Source organism: Lytechinus variegatus, chromosome 5, assembly GCF_018143015.1.
Source record: "Lytechinus variegatus isolate NC3 chromosome 5, Lvar_3.0, whole genome shotgun sequence".
In the NCBI taxonomy this organism is placed as follows: Eukaryota; Metazoa; Echinodermata; class Echinoidea; order Temnopleuroida; family Toxopneustidae; genus Lytechinus; species Lytechinus variegatus.
The window spans coordinates 33,205,618-33,218,798 of NC_054744.1; the positions used below are offsets into that span (position 1 = coordinate 33,205,618).

Consider the following 13,181-nt stretch of genomic DNA (forward strand, 5'->3'; position numbering starts at 1 on the left):
CAAATTAAAGAGCAGATACTGAACACTTCATACCTATGATTTCCTTTTAAACTCAGGTACCGCCTGCCAAGCGACTTTTCGATGTCCTTTCTTCAGATAATTTTGCCCACTCATGCATGAATAAGGAACCTGTTGAAATATACCACACGAAAGAAGGCATACTAAGCTTTACCGTGTTAGGTCATTATTATTTTTTTTTTGATTAATTTATGATAAATCATCGGCATATTTCGGTTTCTTTTTTTTCTTTTTTTTCTTTTTTTTTTTTTTTGGGGGGGGGGGCGCACTGTATAACAAAGATATGATGAAAGTGTGTGTGGTGGTGTGTGCGTGTGTGTAGTGACAGATGGAGTTAGGGTGTCGTCCTGGCCAGATCATCGTCGTCATACTCATTCACGAATACATCTACAGAATCACTAGCAGGTTTTCGATCTTTCTGGATCCAACGTATCCCCCACACAGCAGCAATTACGATAAGTAGCGATGCAAGAACAGGGAAAATCAAGGCCCCAATGACGGATGGCGCAGGTGTGGTATCTTTAAAAAGACATAAAAATGTATTTTAGCAAACACATTAACACTATTACATTATGTTCATATTTCAGAATATCTTCGTGAATGTTAATAAGTATTAGCTAGTGGCAAACTCATTGCCTAGGTTATACCATGGTCACATTTGCTGTACGGCGGCCGTACGGCGAGTCGAAAACAGCCGTTTCAACATGTTTTGTCCAACTATAGGTGGTTTGAATCGCCGTACGGCCGCCGTATAGCAAATGTGGCCAAGGTATAAGCATTTGAATTCAGGTGGCAAATTGGGACCTGGCCTGCAATTGGTCACTGTGTACAAATCCATGGGGATTGTTACAATAAACTATTTGCTTGAAATTTGAAATATTTAAGTTACTTTCATGCAATGAATTTGGAAGAGTTGAAAGCAATTTTTGCATAAAACTATGTTTAAATATGTTATATAAATATAGATAATTTATCAAGATTATTTAAAATCATAATTTAGTTTTTCTAATTTTGAAGTCTTTAACGATATCATTTATAAATTAAAGTCATTTTTCATTTATATAAATTGCAGTGCTTGTATAGTGACTGCACTAAAAGTTATGATTTTCTTGTTTAAATGTTGACCACCTCTCGTATAGTGCAGTCACTATGCAAGCACTGTACTAAATTAGCACTTCATTTTTACAGTGTTATAATAATATAAGTTAATTTCAATACAGTGTTATGATAATATAAGTTACATTGATGAATATTAATACATTAAATCAGTTGTAAATACAGTTTATATAGTTAGTTCTTGGAGGAAAACTTTAAGTAAATATGATTTCATATAATAAGAAACAACGAAAAAGTGCATGGGGATGTGACATCATCATACACTGTAAAAAATGATGTGCTAATTTAGCACTTACAGTACGTGTATAGTGACTGCACTACGAGTGCTGATTTTCTAGTTTAAAGTGCAGTAACTATACGAGCACTGTAAGTGCTAAATTAGCACTTCATTTCTTTGGGGTTTTTTAAAAGAGTATGAAATGTTTCACCAAAATAAAGCAAATCTTCAAAATGCCATAATTACGTTGTTATGCCTTGTCCGAGTTTGATCACATTTTCTTTGTAGCGTTTGCCTGATTCTTCTCTTTTAATTCAAATCATAATATGTTCAGCCTGGAGTAGGCTTTTATCTAAGCAATGGTCTATCTCTGTGCTGACATATTGGAAAGTCTTTAATGTTTATTTTTTTTCCTAATTCTTTCATGGGGAAGGAAACTATATTTAGTCTCATACAATTCTAAATTGATATAGTACCGTCAAAACTTGCCGCTGCGGAATGGAACATACTTGTACATTTACTGTCAGAGATTAGTAACATAGTCGGCTATCCATACTTAAACCAAACCCATAGTTTGAGTTTAACCGAAGTTCCAAATAACAACTTACAGCAATGCACCCCGTTGTGTTTAATTCCCTGTGGACAAACCCCGGTTGATGTAAACTCGTGGTCGCAGTAAGAGATATATCTTACTTTGTCACTGACACGACACGTTATTTTGCTTATCATCATTGGTAGTCCTTCTATTGTTGTCAACTTTGTTCTCTGTTCAGCGGGGAGAAATTCGAATGACATCACTAAAAAATGTAAAATAATTGCTTTAAACCAGTTTTAGGACAAAATAATCATTCATTTGTTTTATTACATGTATTAATTCATTTTACTTTGAAATATCAAATACTTCTTGACCAATACTAAAAATTTATTAAGCCATCATTTCGTATTTCGATAGAGGACCTTAAATTAAATGCCCACTCTTAAATAGCAAGTTGAATTTGAATTCCCTTTTTTTTAAATTGGTTATCTGAACTGTGTATCAGAGTTGGTGGCATGTTTCAGCAGCAACTACTGTATATAATGTGTCAAGAATTTGTTAAAGGGATGGTCCGGGTTGAAAATATTTTAGTAAACTGCTGTAAATTTCATTTAAAATCGAATAAAAAATAACGATGTTATTGAATTTTAAAGTTTATCAATATTTTGTGAAAACATTTTTATGCGCATCGTCATTAATATTCATTAGGTGGGCTGATGATGTCACATCTCCACTTTCCCTTTTTTATATTTTTTTACATGAAATCATATATGTTTCATTATTTCATACATGTGTAAATAATGTGTTCCATTATGAAATGTATGATAAAATAAGTTGCGGGATAATGCACTTAATCAGTGTCAATCCAATTGTTTTTGTTTTGACACTATATATTTTTTTTAATAAACCTAATTTCATATAATAATATACAAAAGAACAAGAGGAATATGACATCATCAGCCCACCTAATGAATAATCATATAGACATGCATAAATAGAACTGTTTCACCGGAGTAATGCAAATCTTTAAAATTCAACAACGTCTTTTTTTGTTATCCGATTTTGATCAGATTTTCATCATTTTGCTTTGTGAACTTTATTCTATTTGTTGAGGTATTGATATCTCCAGCCTGGACCATCCCTTTAATTATCAGGAATGTGCTTATTTCTTCCAATACTTACGTTTACATTTTTATTTTTACGGCAATAATTGAAATACAACATTGATCACGTTTATGTGATATATTTATATCTCCCTTTACAAATAACTATTTTGGAAATAATTTTGCAAAAAAATACATTTTTTGTAATTTGGTGAACTGGATCAGACAGAAAAATTTGACCATATTCCATGAATATGTCTCAATATTAATAGTAGTATACATATACAAATAATTAAAAAAAATTATCTCCGGTTATCTCATTACCTATTTAATGGCACGAGGATTTAACAACACGTCTTCCAAGATAAATTACTTTCTCGTCGTTTGTTCACTTTTTTTTTCTTTCACCGTCTGCTATATGTTTTTTTAATTTTTTGTTTTAACCAGGTTTATATGTCTGATTTGATTTCAATCCGCCATGTTTGTTTTCTCTTTAACTGAGGGATGAAACGCCAATAAAAATGGATTTCTTGTAGATCTGGCATTTTAAATCACTTTACGCCATGTCTGGCCTTATAACAACTTTTGGCTCATTTCGCCACTGATCCAAGAGCCTACAACGTAATGACTTGGGTAGGCATATACCGAAGGCCTGAAACAGGAAGATTTATATGTACTAGTATTGTGGTGAATACCAACCTGTCGATCAAAGTTTTAATATGGGTCTGTGCCTTTTGACTAAGGAGAAGGCGACATATAAAGTACTCTGTATTTTTTTCAAAAAATTGAAAATAAATAAAACAGGCAAAGTTACGAAATGTTATAAAAAGGAAACCTTTGGAACAAGTAAGTTTGTACGAACCACCCTAAAACTAACATCAATGAAAATTTGAAAGAAAAAATGGATTAAAAAAACAGTTATGAGCATTTAAAGTTTGAAATCACTAATGTTTTGACCATGTTATATTAATTACATGTTCTCACATGAAAGGAAAAACAGTGATCTGACAGTCAATGGATAGACTTGATAAAAATTGCAATATAAGAAATATATGAAGAGTTTAGTTGCCAAAGGGGTCAGGTCCACTTTGGACCATTCCGATAAAAACCATGTTTTTTATTCTCACTTACTACAGTATTCTTATGAGGAACTAAATTGCTATGATGTACTACCCTATCATGTAAACATAAAATTGGGTATGAAAGAAATCTACCTGTCTTAATTTATTTCCTATACATTCTTTTAAAAAACTGTAATTGTGGACCTAACCCCTTTTGCAAGTAAACTGAAATGACTCCAATCTATTTTGATTTAAAAAAATATTTTTCTTTGCCACTTTTATTTACGTTTTCATGTGAATTTCAAATTTTCTTTGTTTTCATCAAAGCGACTTAAAATTGAGAGTTTTTGAGACAGAAAACAATAGAAATTATGAACAATGGACTGAACCCCTTTTTGTTAAATGAGCTCATCAAAATAGTTTGTTTGCAAAAGGGGTTAGGCCCACTCAAAGAAAATGTATATTTTTTTCTTCTATTCTCCCATATTACAATATTCTTATGCGAAATTAAATTTTCATGATACCCTACCATGAGAACATAACATTGGGTATAAAAGAAATCTATGTGTCTTCATATTTTTTTTAATATTCTTTTCCAAAAATATATGTGTGGACCTAACCCCTTTTGCAACTAAACTGAAATGGACCTAACCCCTTTTGAAAAAAAAGTTATTTTTCTTTGCCATTTTAAATCACTTTTTAATGGTAATTTCAACTTTTCTTTTGTATCATTTTATAGAGCAACTAAAAATCTATACATTGAGAAAAAAAGTCAAATTTGATGAAAAAATGGACCTAACCCCTTTTGCAAGTGAGCTCTTCATATAAGGAAAAATAATTGGGGGTTGAAAAAAAAAACCTTTGGCACACACTGCTAACTATTTCTCAAATGTAAATCATTCATTTTTTTTTTCAAAGAAATCATATCGCTTCAATTAATGGGTCAGGGGGAACTCCCCGATACGACCAGAGCTAATAAATGGTGAGCACTGATCGGTTACAGGTGCGACATCACGCATTATGGTCGTATTGCCAAAGGGAGGATGTCAACTTATTTAGCTATCTCAACGTTCAAATGCTCTTAACTTTCATATTACTTTCATACAGTATAACTTGTTCCCAGGGTTTCATTCTATCAAGAGATGTACCTTTCCCCCGTTGATGAAGCCCTGATTGCGGCATACCGTCATTGCTGCATGGTCGTCCATGTCACATACGCCACCAGTCAGTATTATATTGCCAGAACTCCTTCTTGATTCAGATAATACTCTGTATTCTGATTTACCGTCTGAAGGAAAGGAAAACTCAAGATGGTTGTGACTATATACTTTGGCCAGGATCTCATCATATTTGATTTTTGTGACACCTGCAGAAAATGAAAACGGTTAAGGGCGCACATTCCTCCGCGTACTCTGCATTCAGGTATAAGTTAAGCATAGGGGCAAGTTGGGCCACTACCCCCATGCCAATAATGAATGAGTCAAACATTGCGGTGGAGTAATACATTGATGACCCATAGCATAACCCTTTACCCCACCACATTGTTTTCAATTTTGAAACAAAAAGTACTTTTTAGAGGGAAAAATACAAATTTCAGCATTTTTTTGCAAAAAGGTTGTGAAATATATCAGTGCTTTTTACCAACACACGTCTTTAAATGTAATAAAGAAAAAAATAATATTGTTAGTCCAGGTATGGATTCTCATTTTTGTCATAGTTATTTACATGAGAGATGCAAAACAAATGGGTGGATTTGAAAATATCGCATTAGGGTTCGGACTGGGATAATTTGTGCCAGCCAACATGGGGAAAGTTGAGCCATTGTAATCCTTCTGGTAATGTATAATAATAAAAAAAACCTTAAAAGACCAATGATCTGCAGGCAGAACGGGGCAAATTCACATGACAGTTCTTTTACTATTAGAGGATGTTAATATTTATAGAGAATTAGCAAGTGAAAAGACTTTAAATAAACAAAAAATGACATGCTGGTTCTTCCCGCCTACATTTTGTACATAGTTTTTGTGGTCCGCTCAACTTACCCCAGAAGGTGGCACAACTTACCCCACAGATGGGAAAAGTTGAGCCATTTGACATGTTTTTTTTTCAAAGGTCACAATGACTTTCAGTGTGGGGGTAGAAAGTTATGAATAGGTGAAAAATATTTCCCAAGAATCAAATTTAAAAGCATGGTACTTAATGCTACAATATTATTAGTCATATCGATTCTAACATGCAAAATGCAAAAAGTGTCTCAACTAACCCTGCCTTTCCCTACTGTGAATTTAAGCGAAAACTCCATATTCAATTCAATTCAATTCTTTATTTCATTTCCATTCAAAACATAATACAAAGTAATATAAAACAATACAAATCAAATACAATTTTACAGAAGGGCATTCTTACTTCGTAAAAAAACAGTATAATATAGAGCATAAATGGATATGGAAATGAGGGGGATCCACTAAAAAGCAAAGCTTGTAAAATTGTGGATCCCCCTTGGAAAAGAAGAAATTATAGTCGACTTACTATATGCGTACATGCATGTATTACAGGAAAGAAAAAGAGAAAAAGAAATCATATTGACGGAAACATAAAAACTGAACAAATGCAAAGCTTTTCACACAAAGAGGTCTTCGTTGTAAAGGATATGTTGCGCAAGACATAGAGAGGGATTGAATTCTAATGGGTTTTTTTTGGATGGGCTGTGATTTAACACGCGAGAAAATTACTCATGCGTACTCTGTATGCACCCTGTATTGGCTTATTTACACAATGAATGACGCATTAGACAATTTGTGACATGTAAGGAGCTGAGTGCTTACTGAATTTATGGTACATGATTTGAGACCTTCCCATCTGGTACATTTCATCAAAATGAATACTACTTTTATGCAAATGTGTTCATGTATCGGTATTTCGTCGGTTACCAACACAAAATCATAATGAGGTTTAATAAAAAGAAAAATCAACGACTAATGTAAGTGTGACAATATATGGCAAGTGTAGGACTATTTGGTAAAGGCGAGGGAAACTGGATCAACTAGTTACTCACTCCCTTATTTTTGCTCTCTGGCTCAAGAACCCTCTCCCCCTCCCCCTACTCGCTCCTTTGAGTTAACTTGTATGAACAAAAGTATCAATGAATTTAATTAATTAACGTTTGAATAAGAAAAAAATGAACAAAATGAGCAATTGAATAGTTACCACTTAACTTACCACAGGCTACACCAGCTGGTCGTGTGCAAAAAGAGCTGTATTTTGTATACTTGCAGGATAACAGAGTTTCCTCGTTTCCGTTGCAAGCGAAATTCGTTCCGCCATAAACTGTTCTGTCGTATGGGACGGGTGTAAAGTAATGGAATTCAGATGATTTAAAAAGTAAAGCATAATCTTCAGTGAAACCAAGTTGTCTACACGTGACCATAGCATCGAGCGCGTCCCATCCGTCGCTACAAATGTCTTTCCATACACCCGAGACATTGACTTGAACGTATCCTTTGCTTAGGGATCCCCCATCACTCAACCGAATAGAATGGTTACTTGCACCTTGGGGTGAAACAAACATATTGCACAGGAAGCTCTGGTGTGTATCCAGGACATTGTTTCTTCGATACGAGTTCATTACCTTTACTGTTAGTTTTTCGTTATCATTTTTTAATATACAGGTTAAAGACGAATAAGTCATTACATCTCATTTCCCCTCTCTGGAATGGCGGCCTTAGGCCCTCATTCCACAGAGGGGAGACCTTTCAAGGACCTTTCAAACTCTTCAAGGTCTTATAGCAGTCTCCAAGATCACTAAAATTTGTCATCTGTGTGTAATGGCTCAGAAAGACCCCTAAAAGAACTCTAAAAGACTTATGGATATTTCTTGTCTTAGTCTAGTTTAGTTTTTAGTTTTATTTATTCAACCAATCATAAAAACAGAAAAATACAATGTAAAAGAATTAAATGAAAGGTTTGGACCCCTATAAGAAGCAGTGCTTGTGAATTGGGGCTCCAACATATACACAACACATTAAAATTGATACAATACAATATATAATATACAAAAGGGGCGGGGGGAAGAAAAAACAAAGATAAACAAATTGGCAGGCCATCATTCAACACTCTCACACACACACGCCGAACACACCATACAAACACACATCCTAATCATCTGAAAGCAGATCATGCAGAAAGAAAAGTGAGAAAGTGAGGTAGAGAAAGATAGATAGAAAGAGAAAGGGAAAAGGAAGAGAGAGGGAGGGAAAGAGAGAGAGGGAGGAGAGAGAGAGGATAAGAAGAGAAAACGGAGATGGTTAAAAAGAATGCAACAATACATCAACAATTGGTCAAGTCTCTGAAAAAATCTCTTTTACATAATTCCCTAAACCTTGACAAGGTGGTACTAGACCTGATATTATCATCCAAACTATTCCATTTGCTTAGTCCTATATACAAAAATGAATTCAATGTTTTGGTGGTGCGTACACGTGGTTTGTGTAATAAAAATCTTTGCCTAGTATTATACGAATGGATGAGAGAATTATTTACAAACATGTTTTGAAAGATTTGAGGAACTTTACCAATATAAAAATTAAACATAAATATGAGTGTGTTTAGTGTTACAAGCTCCTGAAATGGAAGAATCTTCAATTGTACAATTAAAGGATTACTATGAGTGTTGTAATCAGATGAGCAATTATTCGAATTGCTTTCTTTTGAAGAATTTTTAACTTGATGTAATGAGATGAAAATGAATTACCCCAAATGATATTGCAATATAATAAATGTGGTAATATGATTTAATTGTACAACAACATTAATATCTTAGATGGAACAAAACACCTTAGTTTATATAATATGCCAATACTTCTTGATACTTTTAAAGAGATATTATTAATATGAGTCTTCCAGTTTAGGAACTCATCCACGTTTATACCAAGGAAGGATATCGATGGAACACATTGAAGTGTAGTATTTTCAACAAATATTGCTTCAAGATTTTTGGGGACTCTCCTGTTCTTTGAACGAAATATGATATACGTAGTTTTTTTTTCATATTTATTGCTCTGAAACCAGGATGTCAGTTTACGTAATTCAAAGTTGGCTGATGATATAAGTGTGTGAATATTTTTGTGAGATAATATGACAACTGTGTCGTCAGCAAAGAGAGAAAAACGAAATGGATTTGAGCATTTTGTATGATATCTAACTAGAACAGGAGAGGCCCCAAAACAGAACCTTGTGGAACCACACACGTTATTTCTTTTAGGTCTGAAATAACACCATCGACCACCACATACTGTTTTCTGTCCATTAAGTATGATTTTAAACCAGTCCAAACATATACTCCTTTCATTCCATAATATGATAATTTTCTTAGGAAAAACTTATGGATATTTCTTGTCTTACCGATCTTAGACTAGTCCTAAAGAGATGTTTCAATGGTCTTAAGAGATTGTTCATGCAACAAGAGATCTTTCATAATTCTTTCCATGGACTTTTCAATGATCTCTCATGAGTCTTACAGTGATCTCCGCAAAAAATCATGGAAAGACTAATAAGAACTTCGAAAATTCATTGAAGGACCACTTAAAGACTGGTGAAAGACCATCAAAAGACAATGTCCATGTAAGACCGCTGAAAGACTGTTTTGAACCGTTTCAAAATGTTTGGGACTCACGAGGACCACGAAGATCATTGAAAGATTCATCAGGAATCATGAAAGACCTCGGAGATCTTTGAAAGTTCGTCGAAAGACCCTTGAAAGATGAAGCAAGTGTCATGGTCTTTCAGAGACCTTGCTCTCTGTGGATTATAAACTCTTGAATATTTAATATATTTGTCTAAAATAGGTATGATGGTTGCTATTTAATTCAAATAGCGGGTATCATCCCGTAAAATAACCTCTCCGTCATACACAATACTGTCACCATTCTTTGTCACATTTCACACCCTTTTCCTACCCCCCCCCCCCCTCATTAACCTTTATATAAGCGCCATTTTAGGTGGTATACGGTAAAATCCAGTTCGGGGTTCAAACGTCCAATGCCGTCTGCTTCTTTTAAAGGAGTGTTCGAATTCTATTTCAGTCGTTGGTTTCAATCTTATTGAATATGCATGAAACATGTAGCACATCCTTGAAAGTCATGTCAATGATCATCTATTCTGCTTACATTTAATTCATACATTTTTTTTCATATAAAAACACTTAACCTTCGTGAAATTTGGGGAAAGTTTCAGAATGTACTTTACAGGTATGTCCCTAACTTTCCGATATCCAATGATCCCTTACCATGCTTACTGTTCTACGTACAGTTTAAAAAAAAAGTGTTTTACAAGAGAAGAATTCTCGACTAATAAGTGATATGATTTGACATAATTTCGAAATTCATACAAGTCAACCTACGTCTTTGTAAAATTACAATCATCTGATGACCAGTCACGACAGAATAAAATTAAGTTTCAAGATACATTGCACAATTATTACTGTCGTTGTTTTATCATTAAACAAAATTGCGTGTCTTACGTGCGTCCGTGAAGTAAGCCATGAAGAACAATGCTAGAAGATCACACCTCTTTAGGACAGCCATTGCCACGATTGTTTAACTAGGAATTATGTTATATTCGAAAGCCTTTATATCCAAGGCCCATATGACATTTTTTTATATTACCATTAATAAAACATTCATCGAATGCTTTGCAACTCAAGAATTTTGGACTTCAGCCTTTCAGACCCTTTATTATCGTACTCAGTGCAAACAATTAAACTGTCTCATATGCGATTTTGTCTCCGTTTATTCATGTCACGTACATTAAAATATTCAAGCGTATCCAATTTCTTTTACACCCTCCCCCCCCCCCCCCTCCCTTCACCCACACTGTAAGGTAAATAATGTCAAGTGTTTAAGCATGATGCATGACACAGGCTATGTGACGTGGCGCATGATATAGGCCTACTCAAAGATTCCGTCCAATTAGCAGGCATCGATTTATTATTATTGTTACTGTTATAATCCATTATTCATTTCACATATTAAAAAGGCTAGCCCAAATCAGGGCAAACTCAGGTTTTCATTGGGGCCCTTTTATATACAAATAGAGAGCAAACTTAAGTCTACACACTTATGTAAAATGATATATCAATTGATCAGAACAACCACATTTAGCCGATATACCAATAAGACTTTGGTGGTCTACCATATTGAAAGCTTTGCGTAAATCAGTCAGTATTAAGCCATTCAGTTACCACTTATCAACATTCTTTGTTAATTCATCGACCATACAGAAAGAGCAGTCTCACAAGAATGGATGGGTCGGAAACCATATGCATGTACTGTTTAGGATTTAGTAGATTATTTTCTGAAGTAATCTGCAGTAATTATCTGTAAGGGTAAGTTATTTGTTTGGTTTAGGGGGTGCTGTTAGATAAGAAATACGAAAAGTAACCCCTTTATGGTCTATCTACATCGCCAATCCTCGTGCCGTCACTTTTGTGTAATGGTTCTTACTATCCCGGTTGTTTTAATCCCACTTTATCGCTATGGACAGATAATAATAATAATACCAACATGCTTATATAGCGCATATCACTGCCAAATGCGTCCCTATGTGCTTAATTGGATATTATTACCCTGGCTTTAGCCCCGCAGCCTTTTACAGCGCGGTGGCATTTCAAGGAATAAATTCCTGCCAGGCACCCACTTACCTCACCTGGGTCGAGTGCAGCACAACGTGGACGAATTTCTTGCTGAAGGAAATTACGCCATGGCTGGGATTCGAACCCACGACCCTCTGTTTCAAAGTCCGAAGACTAATCCACTGGGCCATCCGAAGACTAATCCATCTTCAGGCATGACGTTACGGCTACGCTTAGCCGAATTCGATCGAAGCGTTAAACGGTATTCTTATCTTTCAACTGTTTCGAGGCAGTTTGCACCTTCGTAGTAAGTAAATTTAATTAATTATGAATTAATCCATCATTATTTTCATTAAGGAATTATAATTAATATACGTGGATTTATAAAAGAGCGTGTTATGATCGTCAGACCAAAATTGCCTGTTGGAGTGATCGGTGACATCAGTGGCCGCACCAGGCATATATCCAGGATTTACCATGTAGAAAAGCCCCAAAGGGTTACTTTATCTTTTTACAAATCTGACAACACCCCCTCCCCTAAAAAAGAGACCGCAACTTACTCATCCTTACTGGTAATTACACTGAATTTAATGCCCATAAATAGCACTCGTTACCTATCATTGCTTATTCCTTATTAATACGAAGTAGATTTTTGTAATGAGCCTTTCACCATCGTATCACATGCAACCCTTTTTACAAAAGATGTTAACATGACAATGATCCCCACCCCCCCCCCCCCCCCCCACACACACATACAACAATACATATATAAATGAACAGCGTGCTACAATTATTTTCGAAATTGATCGACAGTTTAAAAAAAAAATTGTATACAATATAAGGTTCTGTTTGCCTCGTGTGAATCTATACCACATAGTAGACTTGTTAAGAGGTTGAACGCTGCATTTTTGAGTACAAATGTCCAACTTGGCACAAATGTTCCTTGAGTCAAAAGAAAAAGATTCATCCAAAGAGACACGCTGTATCTATGCAAATAAGCAAGTAATTTGCATAAATTTGCATATTATGTCGATATAGGAAAAACAAGTAATTCAGAATAAATATTTCACCAGAACTGCCCTAAAATTGGAAATAAAGACTTAGGGTAAGACAGGGAAGAAAACTGTCATAAAATAATTGGGATATCCTTGTTTATTATTACCTAATTTACATAAATTATGCAAATTATAATTTAAAACAGAGTATTCTTTCAAGAATCCTGAACTGTTTTATAAATAACGGCAATTAATACGAAATGTCAACATTCTACATGAAAGAGAATGTATTAGCGAAAACATTGATATGCTTCATGACAGTATTAGTGTCTTAATTTGCTTAGAAAGAGGGCAAATATGTCAAAATGTATGACGTGATATTGCGCTAAAACGAGACCAAAACAACCTCTATGTCACAGTCACACTCACGAATCGGACAATAAAGCGATCAATGGTATGTCATTCGAGATAACACAATCTCAACACAATAGATTCCATCGGCTTCTCGT

General features: G+C 34.6%; 1 protein-coding gene across 1 annotated transcript in view; it reads right to left on the reverse strand.

Moving 5' to 3' along the window:
* Positions 1-275: 275 nt before the first annotated feature.
* LOC121415959 (neurotrypsin-like) overlaps positions 276-13,181 on the reverse strand; it is a 28,948-nt gene continuing 16,042 nt past the window's right edge. The window contains exons 5-8 of the mRNA XM_041609369.1: positions 7,270-7,599; positions 5,199-5,416; positions 1,960-2,116; positions 276-537 (exon numbers count right to left, since the gene is read on the reverse strand). Coding sequence (XP_041465303.1) covers positions 353-537; positions 1,960-2,116; positions 5,199-5,416; positions 7,270-7,599 — 890 coding nt within the window. The 3' untranslated portion in view covers positions 276-352. The remainder of the gene's footprint in view (positions 538-1,959; positions 2,117-5,198; positions 5,417-7,269; positions 7,600-13,181) is intronic.